Consider the following 27,566-nt stretch of genomic DNA (forward strand, 5'->3'; position numbering starts at 1 on the left):
ATTGTTGAACTGAATGTAGAAAAGAGAACATTTGATGATTAGAAAGTGATTAGGAAAGAAAGATTTTGCACTGAGATTGCTTATGTTAAGGTCTGTCTCAACATGGATAGTGAAGGTTATGTGTTTTATGGGTATGGACCAGTCAGTAGGCCTGTGCTGCAGAAATAGCCTTGGTCTATGTGAACATGTTGGTGTATATGTTAGCTGTTTTGTGTTTTTGATTAAATATTTAAGAATTATATGTCATTTTTTATTCCATGCCTTAAATGACATATTGTGTTAACCTACAAACCATCATCTTAATTGCAATAGGATTTCTGCAGTTGTTCCATCTCACAAAGCTATTTTCTAACAGAATTTAATAGTTGACCAAGACCAGTTTGTAGCCAAGTTGAGGAATCTCATTTTTAGAGAAAATGTTTAGAGTACGATGCTCGAAAACAAAAGTATCTGTGAATACTTTTATTTTTTATTCATTAAGTTTATTGGCACATTTTAGGTATATATTATGATCACATTCATTACTGGGAATTTATACCTGTACATGATATATCATATCTTGATTCTTATTTTTTCCCATTCACCTTCCCTCCCTTCAACCAATACATTTAGAAAATTCTCATTGAAATTTTGTTTGACTCTTTCATTTTCTACCATAGTTGTCTAGTTCTAGCTTTTTAATTTCTTAAATATGAGGATTTAGCAAAAGGTCAGAGTCAACATTATTTTCTTCCTGTGAAAGATTTTTTATATAAATGATGCATACTCAATATTAGATGATTCACTTTGTTAAGTTCAGAGGGGTTCAAAATACACTATAGCCATACAATTCCAATAATAAGCTATCCTTGCTTCAGACATAGACTGATAAATTTAATAAAATGATCTTAGGGACAAAAATAAGTTTAGAAAGTAAAAATATTAGCAGTGTGCTTGTATGGCCTATTGTTCTGCACCTGCTTCTGTGTTTGGATTTCCTGGCTTGGACAGTGCCAGGCTGGCCAGGGCATTCCTAGCCTATCCAGGGCTCTGGGAATCTGCAACTTCCCAGGGCTCTGGGAATCTGCAACTTCCCTCCAGGCAGTGATGTTGGTAGATCAAGCAGGACAATTTAGATGAACAACTATGTACAAATTTTTAAAACCATATTGAATTTGGCCTGAATGTATGAAAGAGAGAGACAGAGACAAAGATAGACAGACACACAGACACACAGACACACACACACACACACACACACACGCACCCACACACACCCACACACACTCTTACCTGAAGAAGATTGTTTACTTAATGGATATGTATCTACCTCTAAAGGTAACCAGTCAGTTGCTCTTTGCGATCAGCAGACAGATGAAGTTTAATGTTTCCACTCTTCTTTTTTTGAGGTTGTTTTCTTCCCAGTAAGTGCCCCCCCACCCCCAAACTGGTTTATAGGTCATCTTGTATTAACTACAAAAGAATGGATAATCCTTTATTGCCAGTGAATAGTAAGTGCCCAAGAATATTTGTTGAATGAATGCAGTAGTTTTCCAGTCTCAGCAGACTTACATTAGCTAATAACCCTGAGTACAAAGAGGCATTGTGAGTGATGTTCATAAAGCCTTAAGCTAAGAGTGAGAATGCTAATGCAGGTGTAATGTAGTGAAATTGCCCGGCCTGAGCTGGTAGTTGGAGTTGAGCTACCCCCATACATTTTTGCAGTGCTTTATGTCTGTTCCTCTTTTCCACCATGAGAGCTCATTCCTTTGAGACCCTTGTCTGTGTCATCACCATCCAGTAATACTCATTAAGCTGCTCCATGCTGAGTATTGGCAGGTTTCGTCCTTTTTAATGAATGTGCGTGTGGGAGTTGAAGGATAGGCTTCCATGTGACATTGCTTTGTCCTGGAAGGAGCAGTCTGTGAGTGCACATGAGTTTGGCACGCTGGTTCCTCAGCTCCGTAAGCTAATTCGATCAATCACATACGTCTCTTGGCCGGCTCAGGCTGCTTCTTTAAAACAAGAGGTAAATCAGCTCCTCTTTGGGCCAACAGATGTTATCAGACAGGCGTTCTTTGTGGACTTAGCCATCAGTGGGTTATTTATCTTGATTTGGTAAACAGCCACTTCCTTTGCACAATGGGTTTTTATGCTCCTGGGTTCCTTACCCATCACTTACTGCTGTGCACTTTTTCAGTCATCAGATGTTGGCTATACAGAGTACAGTGTTGTGTGTGCTTTTTTCTGTTACTGTTGGCTAGGATTTTAAAAGGATGCTTTCAAATGAGATAATGACAGAAAACATTTGACAAAATGTACAGAAATCAAAATATAAGGAAGCTTCTCATCTAGCCCTCAGATTGTGAGATGTGCCTTATCCCTACACCCATTTGCTTCCATATTTGGTGTTTGTTAAGATCTCTTAATTTTTCCTTGAAAATATTTTTGATTTGCCTTATTCTGTATTCTCTTTGTTTTCTATCACCTGTCATACCTGTTTTATCTATTTTTTTGTCTTTGTTTCTGTCTCTGCCCTCTCTGCCTCTCTCTCTCTCTCTCTCTCCTCTATCTCTCTTCTTCCCTCATCCTCTGTTTCTATTCACCCTCCCTGCCTCATAGCAGCTTATCCATGTTAATCTATGTCAGAATGATTTCCTTATATTCCTTTTTTTGTCCTGTAACTCTTTTGCTTAGAATTCTTTATGAGCTCTCCATTGCCTAATAAACTAGAGCTTATCTCCCTTGCCTGGCTTTCTGTCAATGGTAGGACTTTTCAAGAGTATGTTGCGTGCCCAAGTAAGGTTGTTCATTGCTCCCTGAAGGATGGTTAAGAGCATGGGCACTAGAGCCAGATTTGCTTGTTATCAAGTGGTAGTCCAGCCCTTCCTTCCCTCTTTGCTTGTGATTTCTCATCTGTAAACTGGTTATGATAGTCTTTCCTTCCTCCCCTTGTGAGGTATAATTTGTGTGTGCATCTGGCACTTAATCAGAGTTTGGCAAATGGCTGAGATACCATGTTGCCTAAAATGCCCTTCTAATGATTTTGTTAGCACTTATATAGTACTTACTACATATCATCAGGCAGGGTCTGTTCTACAATCCTTTTATGTATGAATTTATTTTGTCCTCACTAGATCTCTGTGAGGAAAGAACTGTTAACATCCTATTTTGTAGATGGGAAAACTAAGGCGCAGAGAATTGGAGTGATTTGTCTATGCTTATACAGCAGGTAAAGTGACAGGGTTAGGATTTGATACTAGGAAATTCAGCCGGAGAGTCTGTGCTCTTTTTTTTTTTTTATTGAGTTTATTGGTACATTTTAGGTATACAGTACAGTTACATTCATTATTGGGATCTTGTACCTTTACATGACAGATCTTGGTTCTCATTTTTTCCCCTAGAGTCTGTGCTCTTAAACACTATGCTATATATCCAGATTCTGCTCATGTAGTAAATACACTGTCAAATGCACTTCCTCAAGGACTCTATCTGTGGCTCCCCCAGCTGCTAGTGATATCTCTTGTCAGAACTAAATATTTTGTTAGGCGGAGTGAGTTAATACTTGCCAAAGGTTCCATTGTCTTATATCCGTCAGTATTATATGGATACTTAAAAAATGACTTGGTATTCTATGCTGCCATACAGAATTTGGAATATGGAGACACCAAAGAAGACAATAAAATATACCTGGAGACAACTGTGATCCATAGGTTACTCCTTGTTTTAAACTTATAAATTCTGTACATATATGCATAATGATGTAGGGCATACTACACTTTATACCACCTATAGTCATGAATAGTAGTTTTCATCTTGTTAATCTTACTAGTATAGGTTCAGAGTTTGCCTGAATCATTAAATATTATTTTAAATCACTTTTATTTTTGGTACCAGGGATTGAAATCTGGACCTTGTGCTTGCACTGCAGGCGGCAGAACCAATGGGCTAAATCCCCGGCCCTTAAATCACTATTATAAAAGGCAAAGTTTTTTTATTTTTCCTGTAGCATTGGAGTTTGAATCCAATAGGGAGTACTAAATTACATCCACAGCCCTTTTTGTTTTTTAAGTGAGACAACATCTTGCTAAATTGGCCAAGCTGGCACTGAACTTGGTATCCTTCTGCCTCAGCCTCTTGGACAGCTGGTATTGTAGTTGTGTGCAAGCATGCTTGCTTGCCTTAGAATGCAAACAGTTTAATTGCTTAGTCAGTCTGCAGTGGACATACTGTTTAGTTCAAGTTTCTTAATGCTACAAACCTTTCTATAGTGAAATGTGTTAGAGGCTGTGACCTTAAAAAGACTTCTGGTGTATATGCAATATTGCTTTTCAAAAGATTGTACCCGTTTATTATTTTCTCTGTAGTGGGGCATTAGAGTGCTTCATGGGCTTCCCTCCTTCACTTTTTAGGTAAAGTCAGAATCTTGCTGTATAGCTCAAACTAGCCTTGAACTTGTGATCCTCCTGTCTCAGCCTCCCTGAGCTAGCCTTGTAGACATGCACCACCACACCTGGCTCCATAGCACTTGTTGACTATTAAAATTTTATTGAGGCTTTGCTAATGAAATGGATGATACCAGGCAAAGGTCATGGTTTCAGTTGCATTGAGCCTACGGTATGTAATGAGACACATTACTCCATGAGTGCTCACGTGGTTGATTTTCAGCAGTGATGTGATGCACTCCATAGAATTCTAGGATTTAGAAACTAGAGGAGATTGTAAAAATCATTTACTATAACCTTGTGTTTTGAAGATAAAGAAAGTGAAGGTCAATAACTTGTTGAAATTAAAGCAGATTAAGTATTAAGTTTCAAACTCATTGATTTGCGCTATGTCGCATTGTCCCTCGTTTATAATCTCTCCACCTACCTCCATCCAGCTCATTTACAGTGAAATGCAGCTGGCCAAATGGGAGGTACAGCTTATGACCATTAAATGAAATAACCAATACTTTCAACTCTTCGGGGCATAGGTAAAGGGATTTTGATTAATCACAGCCAAGTGAAATATACTAATGCACATTGAAACTAAGGGAAGGGAGGGACAAGGATGGTGATAGGTGGATGAAAATGATCATAGTATATTATGTGTAAGTAGGAAGCTGCCATAATGAAAACCATTAAAAAAGTGAAAAATCCTCCTTTTTGCTTAGAGCTTCCCAGGTGCCAGTGCCAGCTCAGATCACGGGGAAGTGTGTGAAGATGGGATCCTGAAGTATGGCCTGGCCCTCATAGGTACTATAGACGGAGACCTTAGCTTCTGAGAGGTCCTTTAATGTCTTCTGCTAGTCAGTATTTTGGGATCATGGTTTTGGGTAGTAGTTCTAGCACTGGCTGTGGCTTTTCCTTCTCTCCCATGGTGTTGAGACGAAGCATGATAGCAGGCTGGTCCATGGAAATGGTTTCAGCTTGACTCAGCCTTGCCCCTGGTACCTGTTCTCCAAGCCATTCTCTTCTACAGATTCTGAGGAGTGGATGTCCTCAGCCCTTACCATGCTTTGCATTTCCCTAAAGAGCACTTGCTTTCCCAGGAAGGTCTGAGTAGCATAGATTAATATTTTCATCTATCAGTAATGTAGAATGAAGAGAAAATGCAGTAACTTTTGGTAGTTCAATTTTTTTTTATATTGTGATGATTAAGCTGCAAAAGGTAAGCTGTTTACACATATTCAATTCATATCTCACCTTTACTGCCCATAGGATTGACTAAATTTACCAAGGCAAAATATTTCGTTACTCAGTCTCAGAAGAACCTACTTCTGTCACTATGCTTAATTAGGAACCAAGGATGTTATCAATTCATTGTCTTGATGAATTAAAATTTTCCAGTAAAAACAATAAAAAAGAAAGCCTTCTTTGTAAAATATCTCTTTGCTGGGAAAGCAGATGTTTTAATACTATTTAATATGTTTTTGGTTTGTTTGTTTGTTTGTTTGTTTGTTTTTTGAGACAGGGTCTGACTATGTAGTTGAGACTGACCTGGAACTCACAATGTAGCCTAGGCTGGCTGAACTCACAGTGATCCTCCTGCCTCAGCCTCCTGAGTGCTGGGATTACAGGCATGAGCCACTACGCCTAGCTTAATATGTTTTTGGATAAGAAGCTTAGAAAAGGAATTCTTTTTCTTTTTTTGTGAGACCGCGTCTCACTATGTAGCTTAGGCTGGTCTTGTACTGTCAATTTTTCTAACTGTCTCCCTCATGCTGGGATTATAGACATATATCACCATGCTTGGTATGGAAAGGAACTTTTTAAAAAGGTAACTATTTTTAATAATTTTCCCATTTATCTTTTGAGAATATATCATTGTTGTTTAAACATCATAGATGTGATGGGTAAAATTAGGATTAAATTTTTGACACAATAACCTTCTTCCCCTTTTTTTTAATCTACTCATTCATTCATTAGTTCAATTAAATATTTCCTAAAGGCCTAATATGGGACAAACTTTGTATATGGTATTGAAGATACAGCAGTGAACAAAATGTAAGTGTTACCTTTATGGAGTTTGTAAGTCTTGTGGGCAAAAAGACAAGTTCTGGGGATGCATTCTAGTTGTGGAGGCATTTGAACCAACACTGGAAGAATAAGAAGAAATCTTAATTACAAGGACTGAAAAATATGCCTACCGTGATTGGATCTGGAAATGCCTTGGGAAAGTGGGGAGGGAAAAATTGGCTTGGTCATTAATATGCATATGTAGCATGATGAAGTGAGGACCATGAAAATACTGAAGTTTGATAAGTCTTTATTTCACAAACAAATTCTTTGATACTATTTATTTGTTTTTGCAGTGCTGAGAGTGGAACCTGGGGCTGCAGGCGTTCTAAGAAAGTGCTGTGTCACTGAGCTATTTCCCCAGCCCGGCTGTTCTTTTAGATCCTAAACTTTGTTTCTCCAGATGGATAGGCCTCAGAGCCCGGAGATATTCAAGGTCTCAGATTCTGATCACAGAGACATTGCCTTTGGTCCCCACTTGAGCAGTTCTAATAGATCCAGCCTTCTTTGCCTTGCTACTGATCCCTTGATTTGAAAACCAAGTGGCAGTTCTTTCTGTAGTTGGCTGTTTGATTCGAGTGGATTATTTTTTTTTTCCAAAACCAGGGAGAGAATCGTATGTTGTGCTCTCATGCAGTGGTGCCTTGATTGGCACTGTCTTATTCCCTGCAGAGTTGTCATTGAGGACTGTGGGCCATCAGTTATATCTGGTGTGTGTGAGAAGTAGCAGAAAAGACTGCAGATACAGTGCAGATACAGACCTTCTCTGAAACACTCAGCACGGTTCTGTACTTCGTTGTGTAAATGTCAGCTCCAAGAGAAAGGCGCAGGCCAAGGACTGCCAAACAGCTGCGGCTTAAAACTCTAAGATCATCTAATCCAATGGCCTTGGATTTCTCAGACGCCCTGTTTTTGTTTTCAACAAAAGCTATGGAAATCCAGGACATATATCTGGTAAAACTAGTGAATTGAGAGATTTTTTAATCATTTTTTTAAAATTTATTTTTTTGGTACCGGGGATTGAACTTGGGCCCTTGTGCTTGCAAAGCAGGTGGTGGAACCACTGAGCCAAATCCCCAGCCCTGTCATTATTTTTAAAAAGCCTGGAGCCCTTCTTTTCCCCAAGCTCTTGGGTTCCAGTAGGCACATATGGAAAAATAGCTGTTAGCAGTAGCTTGCAATGAGCGGCTTTGCTGAGCACACTGTGAAGTTTAATCTCTCTCATGACCCCATGAGGTAGGCGTCATCTCTATTGGACAGATGAGAGAGGTTCAGTGTCCTGCCCATGTCACATGGTTAGTAAGGAATACAGCTGGTATTTCATCTGAGCCCCCTGACTAGCCAGCCAGTTCTCTTAATTATTGATCTGGTAGAATATCATTACTACTAGATGCCATAGGTCAATGTCTGCCCCAGTATTGGGATCCAGCAGTTCTGAACCCTGGTCCAGTGTTCGTTGTGCTGCACCATAGTGATAACTGCTTTGTAAATACCAGAGAGAGACTAACTGGTGAGCTAGTTTCCTGGAAACATAGTTCCCTTAAAATGCAATGTAGCAAAGGTCTTGCCGCCTTTTGCGGCCCTTTCCCATAGCTTAAGAGTAGCTAGCTGTTTTGTAAGGAAGATGAGTATATATTAAAGTAGAGATAAAAATTTCTTTCTCCTTCCTTCTCACCACCCTTTGTAATTAGCATACTCAAAGAATCTTTAGGTATTTTTAAATGTTTTTGATTCTGGAGGGGTCAAACCCAGAGTCTGTACGTGCTGAGCATATGCTCTACCACTGAGCTGTGTGCACAGCCCAGCTCTTGAAGACTTTTTTTTTTTTTTGAGGGGAGAGATTGAAAAAAAAAAAGTGAGTGCTGGGTTAATTTCCTTGTTCTCCATGTCATTGGCATTTGTTTTTAAATTAACCAAATCACCCAGCAGCCTAAATGAAGCATAAATGCTTTTCAGATGGTAATGTAGGTACATAGAGGCATATATGTTATGTAACACAAAAAGCTACTTTTTTGTGTTAATTCTTAAGATGGGTTTGGTAATCAGAGCTATAAAGGGCTGAATATTAGAAAATATTGATTGAACATATTGAAGTAGCCTTAGAGTGTTATCGGTTTGTCATCTTTCCCTGCTCAAAGGCTTGTACCACTTAAAAGAATAATTTTTTTCTAAGTGACTTTAGTAACCTTAGACGTGTTTGCTAGGTGACTGGCAGGGTACTGTGTGTCACATGTCATGCTGGCCTGCAGACTCTGAGATGGGTATTTGCGTGCAGGAGTTAGGGACTGCTCTGTGAGGTAGAGAGAAGGAGGGCCTGTGTGGAGGAGGACAGACACCCGGATGTCCCACCTGAGGCCTGGCTGACAAACTGAGTTGGAGGGGCCTCACACACACCTTGGTTATGGCACAGGCTGCTCCCAGGGGAAAAGAGCTGTCTTCATTAGAAGGCAGTTCTGGAAAGGTCTGTGGGCAGCCTACTCTTCAGCTGGGAGAGTGAGTCTTTCAGGCCTGTGGGATTGGCAGGCGGGGCAGGTATTGCAGCATCCATTACAATACTGTTAACTCTTGAAATTCATTAAGAGGGTAGGGGAAGGTAGAAAGAAGGTCATCAGATATAATCACTGATCAGTCTTGTCTTAAAGTAGACAGGTAACAGATGTAATCTGTTAACAAATACTTCTGTTTGTGTTGAAGGTTTGATACATAGTCCTGCAAGAATGGAACCACCTTTCTTATACAGTTTACCCCATTTATGATGTGATTTGTTCTAGTAATTCCAAACCTTGCAGAGTCACAGTTCCTTAAAGCACACACACAGGAATGTGCTTTGTATTATTATTATCTGAAGAAAAGTATGGGACCATGCTGGAGGAAGAATATGAACATGGTTTACAGAGATTTTATAAAAGCAGAATTGCAGAATCTGATGAATAGGAGGAATTTAATGTGAGGATTAATGATTAGAGGCCTGAATTTCTGTTTAAGGTAGTGCATGGTTTTATATTTTATACACAATTACAGAAAAGTATAGTTACATTTTAACTTGTAATTTAGGTTGTATGCAGAAAACTATAGAGTATATACAGCTGTTTGTTACACTGTTGATTAGTATGTACCATATAAAAGCAAAAGCACAAAAATGTTTTGAGTCAACATTTTGAGTAATGGGTCTTGCAATAGATGTTATTAAATCTTAGGGGTGACGAACCTTTTAGAACTTTCAGTGATAGGAACAGCCACTGTAGCACATGTGCTATAGGTTTGCCCCCACTGGAATCATGCCTTCTCCTGAAATAAAAGTGATGAATTGGGATATATTGAATGGCTTATGTTTAGTTTTATTTTTTTCCTTTTTGCTGGCAGAACAGTTAGTTTTGCTTATATTTCTAACATTTACTGGAATTACCAGCCAGTTGGACTTTTTTGTTTTTATACTTGGTATTGAATGCAGGGCCTTTTGCATTGGGTTATATCCCTACCTCCTTTAAAAATTTGAAGTCTTTTGACAGGGTCTCACTAAGTTGCCAAGACTGGGCTTGAACTTGGGATCCTCCTGCATCAGCCTCAAGTCCTATAATTATAGGTGTGTGCCACCATTCCTGGCTCAGTTGGACTTCATTTATGTAGCTAGATCCTATTTAAGCAGAAAAATGCATCAGTAGTGGCTAAAATTGCCAAGTACCTCATGATAGCAGTGCCTAATGGAGTAGTGTTTCAGCTTTTTCAAGCCATAATTTTTCCTATTCTGAGGTTTTTTTGTTTGTTTGTTTTGTTTTTGTTTTTTGGTACTGGTAATTGACTCGGGACCTTGTGCTTGTGAGGCAGGTGGCAGAACTACTGAGCTAAATCCCTGGCTCTCCTATTCTAAATATTTATTCTCCCTAAATGTTGGATTTGTAATAGGCACAAGTTCTTCAACACTCTTCTGTTTATGTTTCATTTGGGGCTGGGCTATAGGGAATCATATTTTTACCAACACATTTCTCATTTGCTTCGATGAGTTGCTTGCTCTTGTTGTCCTCAGATACTTACACAAACAGGGTATAGATGAAGGAACTATTCATGGTGAAGTCTTACCTAATCTCATTGTGGCTGCAGATTGACTCCTTCCTCCCATCCAGTGCTCCTGATACTCCTGACTCATTGTGTCTTTGCTGTGTTACAATCACTTTTCTCTAGGCTTTGGTTTCTTTATCTGGAGAATGGCAATGCTAGGACCTCCCTTTGTGGGTAGTTATGAATAGACAGTGTGATACAGTGCCTGGCATAGAATGAGTGCTCCATCAGCTGCAGCTGTTCCTTCTCTCTGGTGGCCATTGCTGTTACCTTCCCACAGCGAGGCCCAGGACTGGAGTTTATTCACATGTTGCACTGCATATCTTGGGCATTTGCATTAAATGCCTGTTGAATTAACTCACGAGTAGCAAAGATTGTGATCCCTACCCTCAAGAAGACCCCGTCTAGTTCTGAAACAACTACATCAGAACCTATATGTTGTAGGGTGATGTAGTTACACTATGAAGTTTAGAAAAGAAAGATATTAGTAGACAAGATAGGCCTTTGTTCTGCTTTTTAGAGGACGTATTGAGGATTGAACTCAGGGCCATGTGCAAGCACTGTACCACTGAGCTATACTAGCAGTCCTTTTGTTTTGTGGTTTTGAGACAGTCTCAGTAATTTGCCCAGGCTGGCCTTGAATTTATGGTCCTTCTGTGCCAGCCAACTGAGTAGCTGAGATTACACACATGTACCACCATGCCAAGCTAGTGTAATGTTTTTGATTTTGGCAACCAGAGAAATGTTTTACTGAAATTATACTGGGCACGTTCTATTTCTGCTTTGAATTTTACCCACTTCAGCTTTTAATGACAACTTGTTTTTTGAAGTGTACATGTGACAGGGTTGGACACAGGACTTTCCTGGAGCCCAGGCAGGTGGAGTTAGATGTGAGGGTGGGTGCTGGTTAAATGTGCCCAGTTCCTCATGACACCTTTGCAAACTTTTGCTGAGTGCTTATCAGTTCTGCTGGCTGTGCTGTTATGCTGAGTAGATGATAATTCATATGTCTAGTTTTAGTTAATGTGTAGCTAATTTGAACATTGCTGTTGTTTTAAAACTTTCACTATACTATATGGTTATTCTGTTTAATGACTGAAATGATTGTTTCTCCAGAGAGTGAGCCAAAGTAAAATTAATTTTTTTTTTTTTTTTTTTTTTTTTTTGCACCAGGAATTGAACTTGGGTCCTTGTGCTTGCAAGGCAGGCCACCGAAATGCTGAGCTAAATCCCTGGCCAAAATTAATTATTTTTTAAACTTTTTTTTTTGGATAGCATATTCTGCTTTGTGATTCTCTCCCCAATCATATAAAGTAGATTTAGGAGAGAAATCACAGGGGGATCTGTCCAGACAGTTACTTGTTTGATTCCCTGAGAGGAACTGGTTCTTTGATCTTCTACTTATATAGCTCCTCTGATCTTTTATTCTGTAAGGTGTTTGCTTCTTGTATGATGGATATTTCACTGACCCCAGTAAATGGAAGAAATTTTTTTCCAGTCTTTAAATGTATTGCCTTCCTTGTTCTTTCAAAAAACACACTCTTCTTGGCTAAGAACATTTTAGAGGCTTTTGGCATCAAATCAGCAGAATTGTAGCCTTTAATGGAATTTGAGGCACCACAAAGTGGTTAGATTGGTAAGAGCCCATTTTTCTTCATTCTTGAGTGCTTGCCCTCACACAATAACAAGCACTACCCCACCTCATAGTTTTGAAACAGGACTATTTGATTTAATTGGATTTTGTACTTTGGTTTTTGTTATTACTTTCCTTTTTTAACTTGAGAGGAAAAAATGTTGTACAGAATAAATTAAGTTATGAGAAACATAATCTGTGGGTTAAACAAGATGGACCAAGGCTCTGAAATTGTGAATTGCTGCAATGTTCTACAGCGTCTAATCTATGACTTAGAAACTTAGTCATTTCGATAGATGCTGCTTTGTCTAATTACCCTGAAGGCTGGCTGACTGGCGGAATTGCTCAAATCAACTAGTAATCTCAATCAAATCAATGAGTAATTATGGTTTTTTGCAGGCAATAAATATAGAATACTGATTATGTTAGACTAAAGATGTGATTGTGATATAATCTTGTAAAATATTTAATTCCCAGACTACAATTATCCTTTTACCTTTCTTTTCCATGGCTTAAATTCTCAGAGCACAGGGTAAAAAAGGTTGTGCGAACTTTTTGGAGAGAATCGTTTTATTTTCTCAAGCAATATGTAATATGTGAAAGTCTCTGGTGCTAAGTAAATAATCTTGTATTTTAAGGATCCTTTAATTATGGTAAGCATATTTTTTTTAATTCCTAAGAACCAAACAGGGGCATATTTTAAACAGAATTCTCTTAAGATGTCTCACAGACAGAATCTAGAAATAAACTGTAAGTTATTGTTACTAATTTTCCTACCAGTTTTTAGATAAATATTGGCATGATCAGGTGTTCCTAAAACCCAGATGCTTACATTTATTTGGTTACTTATCCATCATTATCCTTCTCCTTAATTTTATATATATTCCTACAGAATATGTTTATTACTGAATTTCTAATTGGCAGTGTTTATATGCTATATTTATGGGTATGACTGACAATATTTTGAACACAGACATATTTACTTATTTAAAAAATCTGTCTTTCATTTTACTTGAGTTGTCTCTTGGATGGCTTACCTGTGGTAGATTTCTTTCCTATGGAAGCAGGAGATGTAATTTACTTGGAACTTTGTGCAAGTTTTGGCATATAATTAATTTTGTGAAGCTCTCCAGAGTAGTTATTCTGAAGATGGCTCCAGTATTGTGTAGTCTCTTAACCTATTGTATGCATTCTTGAAACCCAGCCCAATCAGAGATTCGGAAGGAGAGAGGGAGAAAAAGGGAGGACATTGTCTTTCACAAGGTAATTTTTAAAAAATTTAATTAAGTTTATTCTTACATTTTAGCTATACCTTTCGATCACATTCATCATTGGGAACTTGTACCTGGACACGATATCTTGGTACTTACATTTTTTCTCATTCTCCCACCTTCCCTTCAGCTCTTGCACCCCTCTCTATATACATAAGCTTTGTTTCCATTTTTTCCTTCTTCTCTTCAACTCCCCCCCACCTCCTTCCTAGTTTCTCTTCCCCTTGGAACATTTTCTTCCTAATTCACAATACCTGTTTTACATTTTAGTCCTCATTTACACCTTCAGTTTCTCACACCAGAGAAATATTTCACTATTTACACGTGTGTCCTATTTATTGCACTTAAAAGTATGGCCTCAGGGTGCATCCATTTAGCTATAAATGTCTCAAGTTTATCTTTCTTTATGGCTGAGTAGTACCCCATTTTATTTTTTAAAAAAACCACACCTTCCTCATCTACTCACCAACTGATAAGCTTTTAGGCTTGTTTCCAAGATTTAGCTATTAAAAATTGTGCTGATATAAACATGGGTGCATGTGTATTGCTCAAGTATGATGCTTTTAATTATTTCAGGAACATATCCAGCAGGGAAGTGGCAGGATTAAATGGGACCTCTAATCCTACTTTGAGGAATCTCCACGCTGATTTCCACAGTGGTTGCACCAGTCTACACTCCCACCAACAGGGAAGAAGGTTTCCTTTCTCCCCGCAGCCCTGCCAGCATTTATTATTGGTGGATTTCTTGATAGCAGCCATTCTTTCTGGGGTGAGGTGGAATCTCAGTATTGTTTTCATTTGCATCTCTTGAATGACCAGTGATGTCGAACATTTGTTCATATGTTTGTTTGCTGTTTCTACTTCATCTGAGAAATGTCTATTCATTTCAGATGCCCATTTTTGGATTGGGTCTTTAAATTTGGGCAGTCTGATTTTTTAAAGTTCTTTATACTGAATAGTAGTCCTTTGTCTTGAGGAACAGCTGGTGAAAATTTTTTTCCCACATTGTAGGTTGCCTCTTAGCTCTATTTGGTGGTTTCTCTTACTGTACAGAGCTTTTTCTGTGTGGTTTTTTTTTTTTTTTTTTTTTTGTACCAGGGATCGAATTTGGGACCTTGAGCTTGCAAGTCAGGAGGTGGCACCACTGAGCTAAATCCCTACCTGTGCAGAGCTTTTTAATACGATGAGCTCCCAGTTGTTGATTCTTTATGCTAGTTCCTGTGTGACTCAGGTTTTGTTCATGAAATCTTTTTCTGTGCCATTGTCTTCAAAAGTTCTACCTAACGTCTCTTCCAGCAGGTTTAATGTTTCTGTTTTAATATTTAGATATTTGATCCATTTCTATTTTAGTTTTGTGTATGGTGAAAGATAGGGGTCTAGTTTTAATCTTTGGCAAGTTGAAACCCAGTTTTTCCAGCACCATATATTAAAGAGGCTGTCTTTCCTCCAGTGAAGGTGTTTGGCTCCTTTGTCTAGGATGAAGTGGCTTAGTATGTCTGGAGTTGTTTCTGCATCTTCTAATCTGTTCCGTTGATCCTCAGGTCTGTTTCCTTGCCAATATCATGCTGTTTTTATCACAATAGTTTTGTAGTACAGTTTCAAGTTGGGGATTGTGATACCCCATAAGTTGTGTTTGTTAGTAGAATTGCTTTTGCTAATCTAGGTCTCTTCAGGTTCCAAATCTTTTGTTCTATGAAATATGCTGTTGGGATTTCATTTGAGATTGCATTGAATCTGCATAACAGTTTTGGATGGCCATTTTCACTATATTGGTTCTTTCTACACAGGAACAAGAGATGTTTTTCCATTTTCAGGCATCCTTTTTGATCTCTCGTACTTTTTTTTTCCCAAAATGCTGTAATTTTCAGAGTAGATGTCCTTTACTTCTTTGTTAGAAGTTTCGGGTCACTTTGAGTTTATTCTTGAGGAATTGCAGATGTACAGTTCCTTTCTTGGTCTTAGTTTTCACCTGCCTCTCAGAATGAGTAGCAAAAAGAAATTCCATTTGAAGATACATTGTTTTTGTTCAGCTTGGCCAACATCTGTACTTCTTTGTTGGATTCTCAACTAAGTTAGAAGTACGTTGGTTTCTAGCAAGTGCTTTGCTGAGGGATGTTTGGTAGTGATTTAGACTATTTTCATGCTTTACCTTATATGCCCTAGATAAGTTTCACTTCCTCTCCAATAGTAATAGGATCAAGGAACCAATTTTTGGTAGTTCCCTAGAGCATAGAATAGAGGTGGATTATTGTAAGTATAATGTGTTAATGTTATAGTATATAAAATTATTTTTGAAAAGGAAAATGGGAAGTACTCAGGTTTCTCCTCCCTCATCTTCATAGTTCCTTTGATTTAGAAGTTAGTTAACTATAACATGCAAGATGCTTTGGAGAGGGCCAGGGGTTTGGCTCAGTGGCTCCACCTCCTGCACTGCAAGCACAAGGAACCAAGTTCAATCCCTGGTACCAAAAACAAAAACAAAACAAAACAAAAAACAAAACAAAATAATGCTTTGGAGGGGGAAGTAGGTATCCTTGTATGTTTCTTATTTTCTCCCTGCAGCAACTGTAGGGAATAGTGCCCAATGCAACTTTTATCTGAAGCAACTCTTAATTTATAACAGTCTTTAATTTTTTTCTCTTGCTTTTGATTTCCTTTTTTCTACCTTTGTACAAAAGATATTGATACATACATGCTAATTTAGTGAAGCAGAGTTCTAAAGAACTGTAGAGAGCTTGAAACCGTTCAAGGCTATGCAGTTATTCCAGGGGCAACTGTAAGTGAATTGAAGCAAAATGTGGGACTTTTGATCTCAGCTGCCTCTGGAGGCTTATAAATAAACTAAAGCCTTCCTCCCCACAAGGACAACCTCTTCAGAGGTCTGCTTGCTGCTTTATGGTGGCAGCTGTCCACTCCATAGGCCTTCCCACCTGTGACAGAGCAGTTACTTTAGTGTAAGTCATCTCCACTTTTACTGTTATTTCTTGGAAGATCAGGATGGGAAGCCCAAATCCTAGATCACCAAGCAGAAATCAGAGCATCCATTACTGTTTGTTATAGTAGAAAATTACACAGGGATTTTTCTACTGTAGGATCTTGGAAAAGACAGCAACTAAGGAGTAGTATTTCTATGTCTGCAGAGCTAGGTTTGCATGTGTATGTGAGGCTATAACAGTATGTGCAGCTGTGTGCTCAAGGGAGACAGAGGTCCCCCTCACTGAGGTACAGCATACTCCATTGCCAAATTCTGTTCTAGAGTTCCACAAAACGATGCCTGTGACAAAAGGACTGCTTCAAAGCCACCAGAACTGCTGTTAACAAGTGGAATATTTTTAAAAGGAAAAAATTTAAGAAACATATTTATAGTTACATAATCTTTGGTATTCAGAGAAAGTATTAATCTGAAAGAATGTCTCATACAAATTTATACTGTACAAAAAATTTTGTAAGAACAGCCAAATTAAGTGTTCTGAGAATAGTGGTGAAGCTATTCAGGTAAAACTACAGTAAATTGTAGTGCAGGAAGCTGCATTTAGATAGGAAAAAAATTTTTTAGTGAGCTACATTTGCTCTGACTGATTTTTCTTTTTCTTAAAAAGAGGTTCTTGAAGCGTCTGGGGATTTAGCTCAGTGGTTCTCCAGCCTGCCTCGCAAGCACGAGGTCCTGGGTTCAATCCCCAGTACAAAAAAAAAAAAAAAAAAAAAAAAAAAAAGGGCCTTAAAAAAAATGGTCCTTGAAAAATATTACGAACCTTCGATGACCACTAGAGATAGTCTTGCAGAATATCAGATTTTCTCAGGCTGTATTTGGAAAACTGCTGAAGTCATCTGACACAAAGTTTAGCAAAATACTGACTATAAATTCTTAGAATCATGAATGTCGTAGGTTGAAGGTAAATTGCATAACTTTAATTCAATAAATGTTATTAAAATAACAGAAGCAGTACTTCTTAAAAATAAGACAACCAGTCTTCTGAATTCATTACACTTTGCTAACGTGTCATTTCCTCTGTATTCTATTGGGCGTTAGCAGCTTGTCTAAACTACAGATGTACAGCCAGCCCTGTGTGTCTCCAGCTCCACATCCACAGGTTCAACCAAGGAAGGGTAAAAAATATTCAAGAATAAAGTGTTGGATCTCTGCTGAGCATGTGCAGACTCTTTTTCTCGTCTTTAATCCTAAACAATACAGTATAGCCACTATTTATGTAGCATTTACCTTGTAGTAGGTATAATAAGTATAAATGATCTAAAGTAAACAGGAAGATAGAACTTGATCATGTGGAGATTTTTGGTGTCTACATGGGTCCTGGAACCAGTCTGCCAAGTATACCAAGGGACAATTGTAATTGGTTTTTCCGAATAGATTTTGTATTAAATATTGTTCAAGCATCTTGAGGTCACTGCAGTTGAGTCAGACTGCATGTTGTGTTCTGTTGCACTTTCTTCGTCACTCACATGCTTCAGACTGTATGAAGTGTTGCAGGCCATTTGCTTTCATACTGAGCCTAAGAAGAGACTTCAAAGGATATTGGAATTGCTGTAAGTTGACTTAAGGACTTTTCTTTTTGTTTAGGTTGTTCTTTTGTGTTATTTTATTAAATTAAAAGTTGTCTTTTGCTAAGTACATAAATATGGTACACAATTTTGAAAAGTAAAAAGAAGCTTACAGACAGAGGAAGGTAAGTCTCCCTCCTCGTGTCCCAGGCCACCTTGTCCCCTGTGCCCAGGCCACTACCTTAGTCCCTGGGTATCTATAGAGATTGCCTGTGCATTTGCAGATGTATGAGGTAGTACATTATGCAAATGTTGGCATACTACACGTGGTGTTTGTGTATATCCTGGCAGCCTTCCCATGCCAGCACACTGAGAACTGCCTCTTTTAAAGTTGTAAACGCGATCAACTTCCTTTACCTCTGTGTTCATAACATAATTTTGATATCATAGAAGTCACAAAATTCACAGCTGTCCCTTCAGAATATCTTTAGAATTTGAACTGGCTGTTAGCCTTAGGCAGCTCTAAATGGTTTTGTCATGAGGGCACTTTGAAGTGGTTTTTAAACTTTTTTTGAAGGAGAGCAGTTGGTATACCTAGTTTTTAAAATACCATTAAAAATGAAATTCAAAGGCAATTTTCAGGTAGAAAATTGAATATTAATTTTTGTTTTCCTTTATCTGTTTCTTCTGCTTATCATTCAGTTGTATGGAACTTGGCTGTGACCTGGTTGGTAGTCTGTTCTTGTGAAATGGTGTAAAAGATGGTGGGATTTCTCTGGCATTATTAATGGCGTTCTGTAGTCTTGTTACTGTTTTCTGAATGTTGAGAGGATGTTTGTGTCCACAATGTTTATTCTGTCTTGTGTTTTGTTTTGGTTTTCCCTGCTATTAAACCGTTGGGTCTGTTTTTTTTTTGTTGTTGTTGTTGTTTTGGTTTTTTTTAGAACAGAAGCAGACACTGCTTTACCGAAACGTGTGTTGAAGAGTGAGTGGGCCAGAGCAGACTATGGCAAGTGGAAGGAGGCACAGCATCAGATGCAGGAGAATCCTGGTCTGTCAGATGCTTGCTTTATTCCACCAGCCCAGTATTGCCATGACAAAGGGACAGAGAGTGACTTTGGGCCAGAGGTTAGAGTGCAGGGAGGATTTAGGGTTAATAAGGTTTTATTAGGCTCAAAGAAGAGGTTTTCTGAGGTAGTGCGACTAAAAATGAATCCCCTGCCTTGCTATTATAATTGAAGGCACAAGTTCATCTCTCTTCAGGTGTTCCCAATATTTGAAGAGTTTTCATCCTTAGGTGGAGTTTTCCATGATTAGTACATTTACAGCAATAGGCTTTTTATGTATTTAGTAGCTGCCAATTCAGGGTATTCCAACGTATATTTTAAAACAATGAGTTTTTGTAGTGACAGTTGCCTAGAAAAGAAAAAGAGGGAAACAAACAAAAATCCCAAGCTGTACCTGGAATTATATTTGAGTGGATGATTTCTGTGCTGTGGATTCCATAAGGGAAATGTGCTTTAAAAAGAATACAGATAGAATTCAATTACAAGTAGAATTGTTACAGTTTTTTTTGTATAAAGGCCATTATCCTTCTTTAGTGATTATCTGATTCATCCTTTCTCAATTAGTGTAACAGTTGCAATAAAGTACATAAAATAATGACTAGAGCTGGAAGAGGCTTAAGAAATAGTAATTTAGTTCTAACTACTTACCTTAGTGGATTTCCAATGGAGAGCCCCAGTTTTTGCTTAAAATCTTACAGCTCCTTAGAGCTGGAACTAGAGCCCTGGGTCCTGTCTCCTAGCTCAAAGCTTGAGTTCCCAGGTTGAGAGTTTAAATTTTAGTTTTCAAGGCTGGCGAACTGAGCTACAAGATGTTAGCCCTTATCCTCCATTCTCTTCTTTAACATCTGCCTAAATTCTACCCATTTCTACAAACCAGCAAGAGAACTGTCAGGAGGGGTGAAGACGTAAGGGTGGGAAGGGAGCCTGTCCTGTCCATCAAGTTCCAGGCACTCATTCTGACTTGGTAACTCCCTACCGAAAGACCCACCTCTGCTTGGCTCCATCTCTAAGACTTTCCTACTTATCACCCACCACCCCCAGTTCTGGGAGTCAAACTCAGGGCTTTGCTTGTGCTAAGCAAGCACTCTACCACCAAGCTACACACCCAACCCTTACCTGTATCCTCCCCCCCACCCCCGGTACCGGAGATCAAACTCAGGATCTTGCACTTGTAAGGCAGGCGGCGGCACCTCTGAGCTAAATTTCTGGCCCTTACCTGTCTTCTTGACCTCACCCTTCTTCTCTTTGCTTTATCAAAAATCTTCCTTTTTCTTGTGTAGAATATTGAAATTCTTAAGACTTGAAGGGGCATGGCTCAGTCAGTGGTACAATGCTTGCCTAGTAGGCTCAGGGCCCGGGGTTCAATCCTAGTACCTTAAAAATCACCTTTACCCCCAAATTCTCCACATTCATTGATTTCTTTCTGGTTGGCCTACAAATAGAATTAGTTGTTGCTTAATAATATCTTCCCTTGGACCCAGATATAGTGGTGCACATATATAATCCCCAGCACTCTGGGAGGCTGAGGCAGGAGGATTGTAAGTTTGAGCCTAGACTTGGAAACTTAGCAATTTAGTGAGACTCTGTCTCAAAATAAAAAATAAAATGGGGATGGAGATGTAGCTCAGTATGGAGGCCCTGGGTTCAATTCCTAGTATCATAAAAGGGGAAAAAGAATTCTGTTGGCTTTGTTTTCCCTTAGAGTGGCTATCCCTCTCTTTTCCTTAATTGTTTAAATTAAAAAATAATTTATTATTACAAAATAAAGTACAGCCAAAAAACACAAAAGCACAGTGTGAGATTCTATCTAAGTAAATACCAGAATGTTTACAATTTAAGTTCAGTTTGCTAATAAGACCAGGGACATATTAAAATATAGTTAATAGTAAGAGTTAAGGAAAAAAATGACTTTGACACAGTTATACCTTTCTTAAGTGATACATCTTTTCAAAGAGTCTAAAATCAGATTGAGAATGAGACTGAAAAAACTTTTACATTGTAAAGAGGTGTGATTTAGACTAGCATGTGAACTTTTATAATTATATTCTATAATATGGAAGCATATGTTTATTTTGTTTAAACCAAGTAAAAGATATTTATGCTTCTTCAAAAGAGGGAAAATAAAATACGTATGATTCTTATGCCAATTATTCCTGTATCAAATAGTATTTAATAGAATGTTTCTTTCCTTATTGATGGTAAGAAAATATTTCTGTATATAATATTAATTTGATAAAAATGCAGCCAGTCGGTAATGTCTCTGAAAATAATATAGAGAGTTCTGTCTTTGCCGATGAACCCATAATGAGATATCAAACTATCACACTTTTTTTTTTTTTTTTTTTTTTTTTTTTTTTTTTTTTTGCAGGCAGCAGGATCGAACTCGGGTCCTTGCGCTTGTGTGGCAAGCAGCTAAATTCCTGGAGCTCGCACATGTATTTTGTTAGGCAGTTTCTTCCCTGACCCTCTTCCCCCAACCAGAACACTTAATAACTGCTACACAAAACCATATGTGCAGACAGAATTGAGTATTTTTTGGTGTTGGTGGTTTGTTTGAAGAAAGAAAAAAGTCGTTTTTTAAAGTCTAAATGGTCTATAGAGAGGGCCAGGATTTAGCTCAGTGATATCACCGCCTGCCTCAGAAGCAGAAGGTCCCAAGTTTGATCCCCAGTACTAAATAAATAAATAAATACATGGTGTAGAGATATCTCTGTCAGTCTCTGTCTCTGGCATGACATTCCAGTCACTGAGCATGTGCATATCTAGGGGACAAACAGGCTGGATATCTAGAGGGAGGGAGTGGCGGCTTTGCTCTAAACATGCAGCATTACATCCCTTAGACTGAAGAGAGCAGGGGCAGGAGGGGAGGTGTCTGATAAAGCTGCTCTGTGGCCCACAAAAACATTCTAGTTATCACAGCCTCCTTTACCTACTCACAGCTTTTATTTGTTTTAAAAAAATTTTTTTTGGATGGGAACTCTCTCTGTAATCCAGGGTGGCTTTAAACTCCCCTTGCAGCCCTTCCTGGCCTCTGCCTTTCAAGTGCTGAGATCACAGGTGTATACCACCATACCTAGTTTACTGCCAGCTATTTTGCTTAGTTTTGTCCTCTTTTCTCTACTTGGTTCCTTTAGCAGTGATCTAAGAATCCAGTAAAGTATTAGAATGGCTGCAAAAATGGAAAAAAAGGTAATGTCTGGTGACAAGGAAATGCAGTATATAGATAACCTTGATGCTTAAGGAAATGTACATCCTGAATCATCTCTCAGGTTAGGAACATGGAGCTGTCTCTTTCAGTTTTATATTGTCCTGGGACATGCCAGAACTTTAATTTTCTCACATGGGAATAAAAGAGAGGGATGGAAACATCTGATTTTTGGTGTGTTAGGAACTATTTTCATTGGTAGGATGATCTGGCATAGCTTTTTCCCTCCCAAACTTAGCTTGTTTGACTTCATTTCATTTCTCTCTCCCAAGTTTTCTTTATGCTATAGTTTTTGTATTCCTGACACGTTTTGATTCTTCAGACATGTGTCTCAAAAATATGATTGGTTAAGCATGAATCAAATGAGATGTGTTTTTTTTCCTAGAAAAGATACTGAATCCTTAAGGGAATCAGGTCATGGATTATATTATAACAAGCAGAAAGAACATCATTTCCTAGAAAGTGCTTTGGTGTGAGAATCTACACTTAACATCCTGTTTCCATCGAAATTGATGTGTAAGCCCATGACATTGGCTAAGCTCTTTATCCTATCTGAACTGCATTTTTGCATCTCTAAAAAGATTGCGTGCAAGTTCTCTTTGAGGTTGTTAGAAAGCAGCCCTTTTCTGTTTTTAGTTTAGAGGTAGTTGGCACGATGCATGGTCCTCTCTTACCTTTGAAGAAGAGTCTTGGAATCCTGGAGCAGGAAAGAATCTCAAAAAGCCTTGCAGTTTTTCAACCTCTGGGATAAACAAAATCACTTTGTTTTTCCTTGTTATCATTACTAGCATGAGAACAGACACTGGCATTTTTGTGTAAATATGGTGTTGAGGACAATGAGGAAGTTGATTAAAAATCCCATTTCCTCTCTTCAATGTTGATAAGTGCTAGACAGGTAACCTAAATGAGGAGCAGAGCTGGCAGTGGGCTCAGAGAAGTGATGGAGGCTGTGGTATGGAGAATGTGCACCCTGTGTACATGGGTGGTCACTCCTGGGTTTTCTTGTTTTTTTAAAGAAATTTTATTGCTAATATGTTTGCAGTATATACAATACTGATTACATTCTTTTTGGGGAGTTCATGTCTTAATTCTTTTCATCCCCTTCCCCTCTCCTCCTCCTCCTGTCCCTCCATCTCTCGCTTACCTTCCCTTTTACAAAAGATCTAAGTCTGTGTCCTATCATTTGTGTTTTATTTTGTTCTGTATTTTTATTTTGACTTTCTGAGTTTTAAGCACCACATGGACCCAATAAAACATGCCTCCTAGTGGAAAGAGCCCTGACTGTGGTTAACAGTGTCTGTTGAAAACAAATATTTTTTGGTATTATTGGGTTATGTAGGATGGAGATTTCACCAGTTTCAGTAATAAAATGCAATTATAGAAGATATACATGAGCTATTTCCTCAGTTATAGGATTTTTTTTTTTTTTGGCTCTTCCAACAACCATTCTTTTCTATTTACCTTATTCTTCTTGCATTTTCCTTAAAAATATTTATCTCAGAATTAACATTTTTTGCAAGCTTCTATTATGTCTTAAAAGAATTCTAAAGTTCCTTTGAATTTGAATAGTCTTTCTCCTACAAGTACTTACCTGTTGTCCAGTGTTTAATACTACTTCCACCAAGAATTTTAACTCCTATGTCTAACCTGAATCATACCCTGAGTTTCTGTTTGCTTTTCTCCAAACTCTCTCCAGTCTATACACTAAAAGAAATAATATTCTGGATTTGATCCATTCCTCTGGTAGGCTGAACGGACTGGAGAGGTAATCCTCTGTCTTATTGCTTTGTTCAGAGGGCATCACACAGCTGGATCATGATCAGTGTGTACAGTCTATGACCTCAATATCTTTTCTTTTCCCTACTGGCTCTGTTGTACTCAGGATTTCTTTATGTTTTAGCCACACTATTGGTTTTCTATTGGTAAGTGCACTGTCTTTTTCTCCCCTCTAATAGCTACCTCTTGTCTTTGGTGGATAATTTCGGTCTCTGGTTTGTCGAGGTTACTTGGAATTATATATATTTTTTAGAAAATTAGAAATGTTCGCCTAGTTTAGAGCTGCAGAATTATTGAGTATGCTTTCAGTTTCATTATGATGGTCATTAAGTTAAAAAAAAAACCACTTTGGGCTTGGGAATCTGGATGCTGTTATAATCCCCCTAGGTTTCACTAAACCATTTATTTCTATCAATTTTAACTCCTGGTTATCCTGCTACAGGATGTTCTTAAGCTCCACAATATTGGTATCATTTATAGTTTCTTATTTGAGAAAGAAATTATTCTTGAATAATTTAGGGGTTTATGGTTAGCTGTAGTGGAGAGAAGGAACTTAGTTGTTTTGTTTATTTCATGCATCACTATTTTATATTTTAAATAGCAAGGTGTCTTTCCTTTTCTCATGGCTGAAACAAAATACCTGACACTCAAAGTTAAAGGAGGAAAGGTTTATTCAGGTAAGAGTTTGTAGAGGTTTCACTCCATAGTTGCCTGGCTCCAAGGTGGGGTGGCATGGCAGAGGGGCATCACAGAGGAGAGCAGTTCATAGCACGAATCAAGTGAGGGCAGTGGTACAAACAACAGCAGCAAGTCCTCTTTCTGTCCCTTGTATTCCATCCATGCTACTCATCCAAGGTGCAGTTAGCACTCACACCCAGGGTGGTGCACCCTTAACCTCAGCATTGATCCCTTAGTTCCTGTATCACGCACTCTTAACCCCAGCATTACACACCCTCCATCCAGTCACCCTCTAAAAGGCCCCACCTATGACTACATAGGGCTCTGAGGGGACATCTAGATAAAAGCCATAACACAAGGTGAGAGAAAATAAGAGAGCCTTTAAATTGAGTATGAATACATCTTGGGTATTTTTCAGTGTTGGACTTTGAGGATGTCTGTTCTTTGTGATAAACTTAATAATGTCTTATTTAATATTCAAACATAATCAGATGCACTTTTTGTTATTGTCATTACAGATTTTGAAAAGTGACCATGAAGAGTGAAGAAGTCACATTTGTGGTACTTGAAAGTTAGCGACTGCTTGCCACATTTTCATGAAAATTAAGTATGACTTAGAAGCATTGAAGGTTTATGATGTCATCGGTTTCAACAGAGAGCAAACTCCAGCAGGCTGTGAGCCTGCAGGGGGTTGACCCAGAGACATGTATGATTGTATTTAGAAACCACTGGGCACAGGTAAAGTATGACTCTGCTTGGGTCTGCTTGTCCCGCAACTTCCATCATGTAGAAAACTGAGTTTCCAAAAACTTTGGTGGGAAACTCTTGCCAATAGGCAGAAAAAGCATTTTTTTTTCTCTTTGCTTTCCTGGAATAGGTATCCTGGTGAGAAACCATTGTTTCACAAATGTAGTTAGGGAACATGTGTATTTCTTGGATATTTTTCTTAGAAGAGCAATAGTTCATTAAAGTGACTTTTAACGTCACTCTGCAATGTACTTGACCATAATAGCATTCTCTCCATTTCCCTTTTTCCACCCCATCTTAAACTCTAATAACATTAAAATACTACACATTTATTAAGCATTTACCAAGTATTGTGTGGAGTGCTTCATATGTCTTACATCATTTAATCTCCACAGCCTACTGGATAGTTAGTATTAATGTTCTCATCTGTAAGAGGAATGGGAAATTAAAGATGTTAAGTAGCTTGCTTGAGGTTATACAACTAGTGAATGACCAAGCCAGCACTTAGACCTCTGACTCCAGAGTCATGTGTCTGACCTCAGTGCTGTACTAATTTTGGGCTGGTGCTCCTGTGTAATTTAAGGAAAGAAGATGCCCAGCTCTACCTGAATACCTGTCTTGTTTCAAAGCTCATTATAAGGTTCTTTTGATTATTCATTTTGACTTCTCTGTAACTGTTCTCTGATCTGCTGGTGTGGATAATTAAGGGTTGAATGTTCAGAGAATTTACCAATCCGCCCCTTTTCTCAGGGAGTGTGCAGGTAGTAAAATAAACAAAATTGCCATTCTTTACTACTTGTCCCACACTACACTCCCCAGGTGAGCTGGTAAGAGGCTATTTATGTGACAGTTTTTTAATGACTACCCAGTTCCTTCCTGTGGCCGGAAACAATACATGGGTTAAAGCAATGAGCCTGTAAATCTCAGAAGTTATAGGGGACATGGTTTAGATCAAAAAAGGAGCAAAATCAATTGTGCCTGCGGGGTGTTCACACTCCATAGCTTCTTGTCACTATCCGGTTTAAAGCTTCCAAGATTTTGTGTGCATTTCCCTTCTCTGACTTTTTACTGTTAGAATTTCAATGGATTTGCTATGGACATCTGCTTTAGTAAAGTGAAGAAAGAAATTCAGGAGCTTTTCTAGGTAATTAGGGTGATTACCTTTGGCTTTGCACTTTAAGCATTTTGAAGCAGTGGCTTAAAAGCAGGGTAGTGAACTGGAAGGGATGTGTCCAGTGTCTGTTGGGCATGGAAAGGCTTATTTCTGTCTTTACCTATTAAACTTTTCTAGTGTGTGGTTATAATGTACCTAATATATTAGTGCATATGTTATTTATTTTTCATGCTCCATTTTAATTGTCAGGAGTATATAATCAGCTTGAGAGCATTCCATTCTGATGATGAGCTATATTATTCTAATATATAATCTTTGCTCTGGGGCCTTATTTTGCTTATTTATATATAATACTTTGATTATAGTCATTCCTTCTGGGGTGACTGTGGTGTGATTTAGTTGGTATTCTGTACCACCCTTAAAGGCATGACAGCAAGATGTGGTGACACATACCTATAATCCCAGCCCTCAAGACTTGGAAGAGGCAGGAGGATCACTGTGAGTTATCCTGAGTTACATAGGGAGTTCGAGGCCAGCTTGAACTACAAGGCAGGACCCTGCCTAAAAAAAAAGACATGACATACACGTGGATCGTCTACCCTTGTAGATTCTATTGTAGGCAGGCTTTGTCTACCACAGTTGGAGAGCTTTAAAATGTCCTAATTCAGGCACAAGTCAGTATTCCTTCATATTGATGAAAGAGTAAATAGTGGTCTCAGAATTGTATTATTCACTTCCATATCCAGTACAAATGACTTCAGCACTTTCAGACACTTGGGGTTATTTGAAGCATGGGGCAGATACCTAGGACCCTCTTTTTCCATGCAGCAAAATATTGAGTTGATGGTAAGAACAACTTTTTTAGAGGAAATGGTGTGTTGTCATTATGTTTCCTTTTGTGAAGTAGAGGCTTGTCTTAGTTGCTTTTCTCACTGCTGAGTCAAAATACCTAACACCCAAAGTTAAAGGAGAAAAGGTTTATTTCAGCTTAAAGTTTGTGGAGAGGTTTTTGTTCATAGTTGGCTGGCTCCAAGGAAGGAGGT

General features: G+C 38.4%; 1 protein-coding gene across 4 annotated transcripts in view; it reads left to right on the forward strand.

Moving 5' to 3' along the window:
• Fam160a1 (family with sequence similarity 160 member A1) overlaps nt 1-27,566 on the forward strand; it is a 256,696-nt gene that overhangs the window by 141,018 nt on the left and 88,112 nt on the right. For all 4 annotated transcript variants that reach the window (XM_033760037.1, XM_010627911.3, XM_033760038.1 and 1 more), the window contains one exon: nt 25,181-25,400. In XM_033760037.1, coding sequence (XP_033615928.1) covers nt 25,296-25,400 — 105 coding nt within the window. In that variant the 5' untranslated portion in view covers nt 25,181-25,295. The remainder of the gene's footprint in view (nt 1-25,180; nt 25,401-27,566) is intronic.

The sequence above is a fragment of the Fukomys damarensis genome, unplaced genomic scaffold, assembly GCF_012274545.1.
Source record: "Fukomys damarensis isolate Sample0158 unplaced genomic scaffold, DMR_v1.0_HiC HiC_scaffold_38, whole genome shotgun sequence".
In the NCBI taxonomy this organism is placed as follows: Eukaryota; Metazoa; Chordata; class Mammalia; order Rodentia; family Bathyergidae; genus Fukomys; species Fukomys damarensis.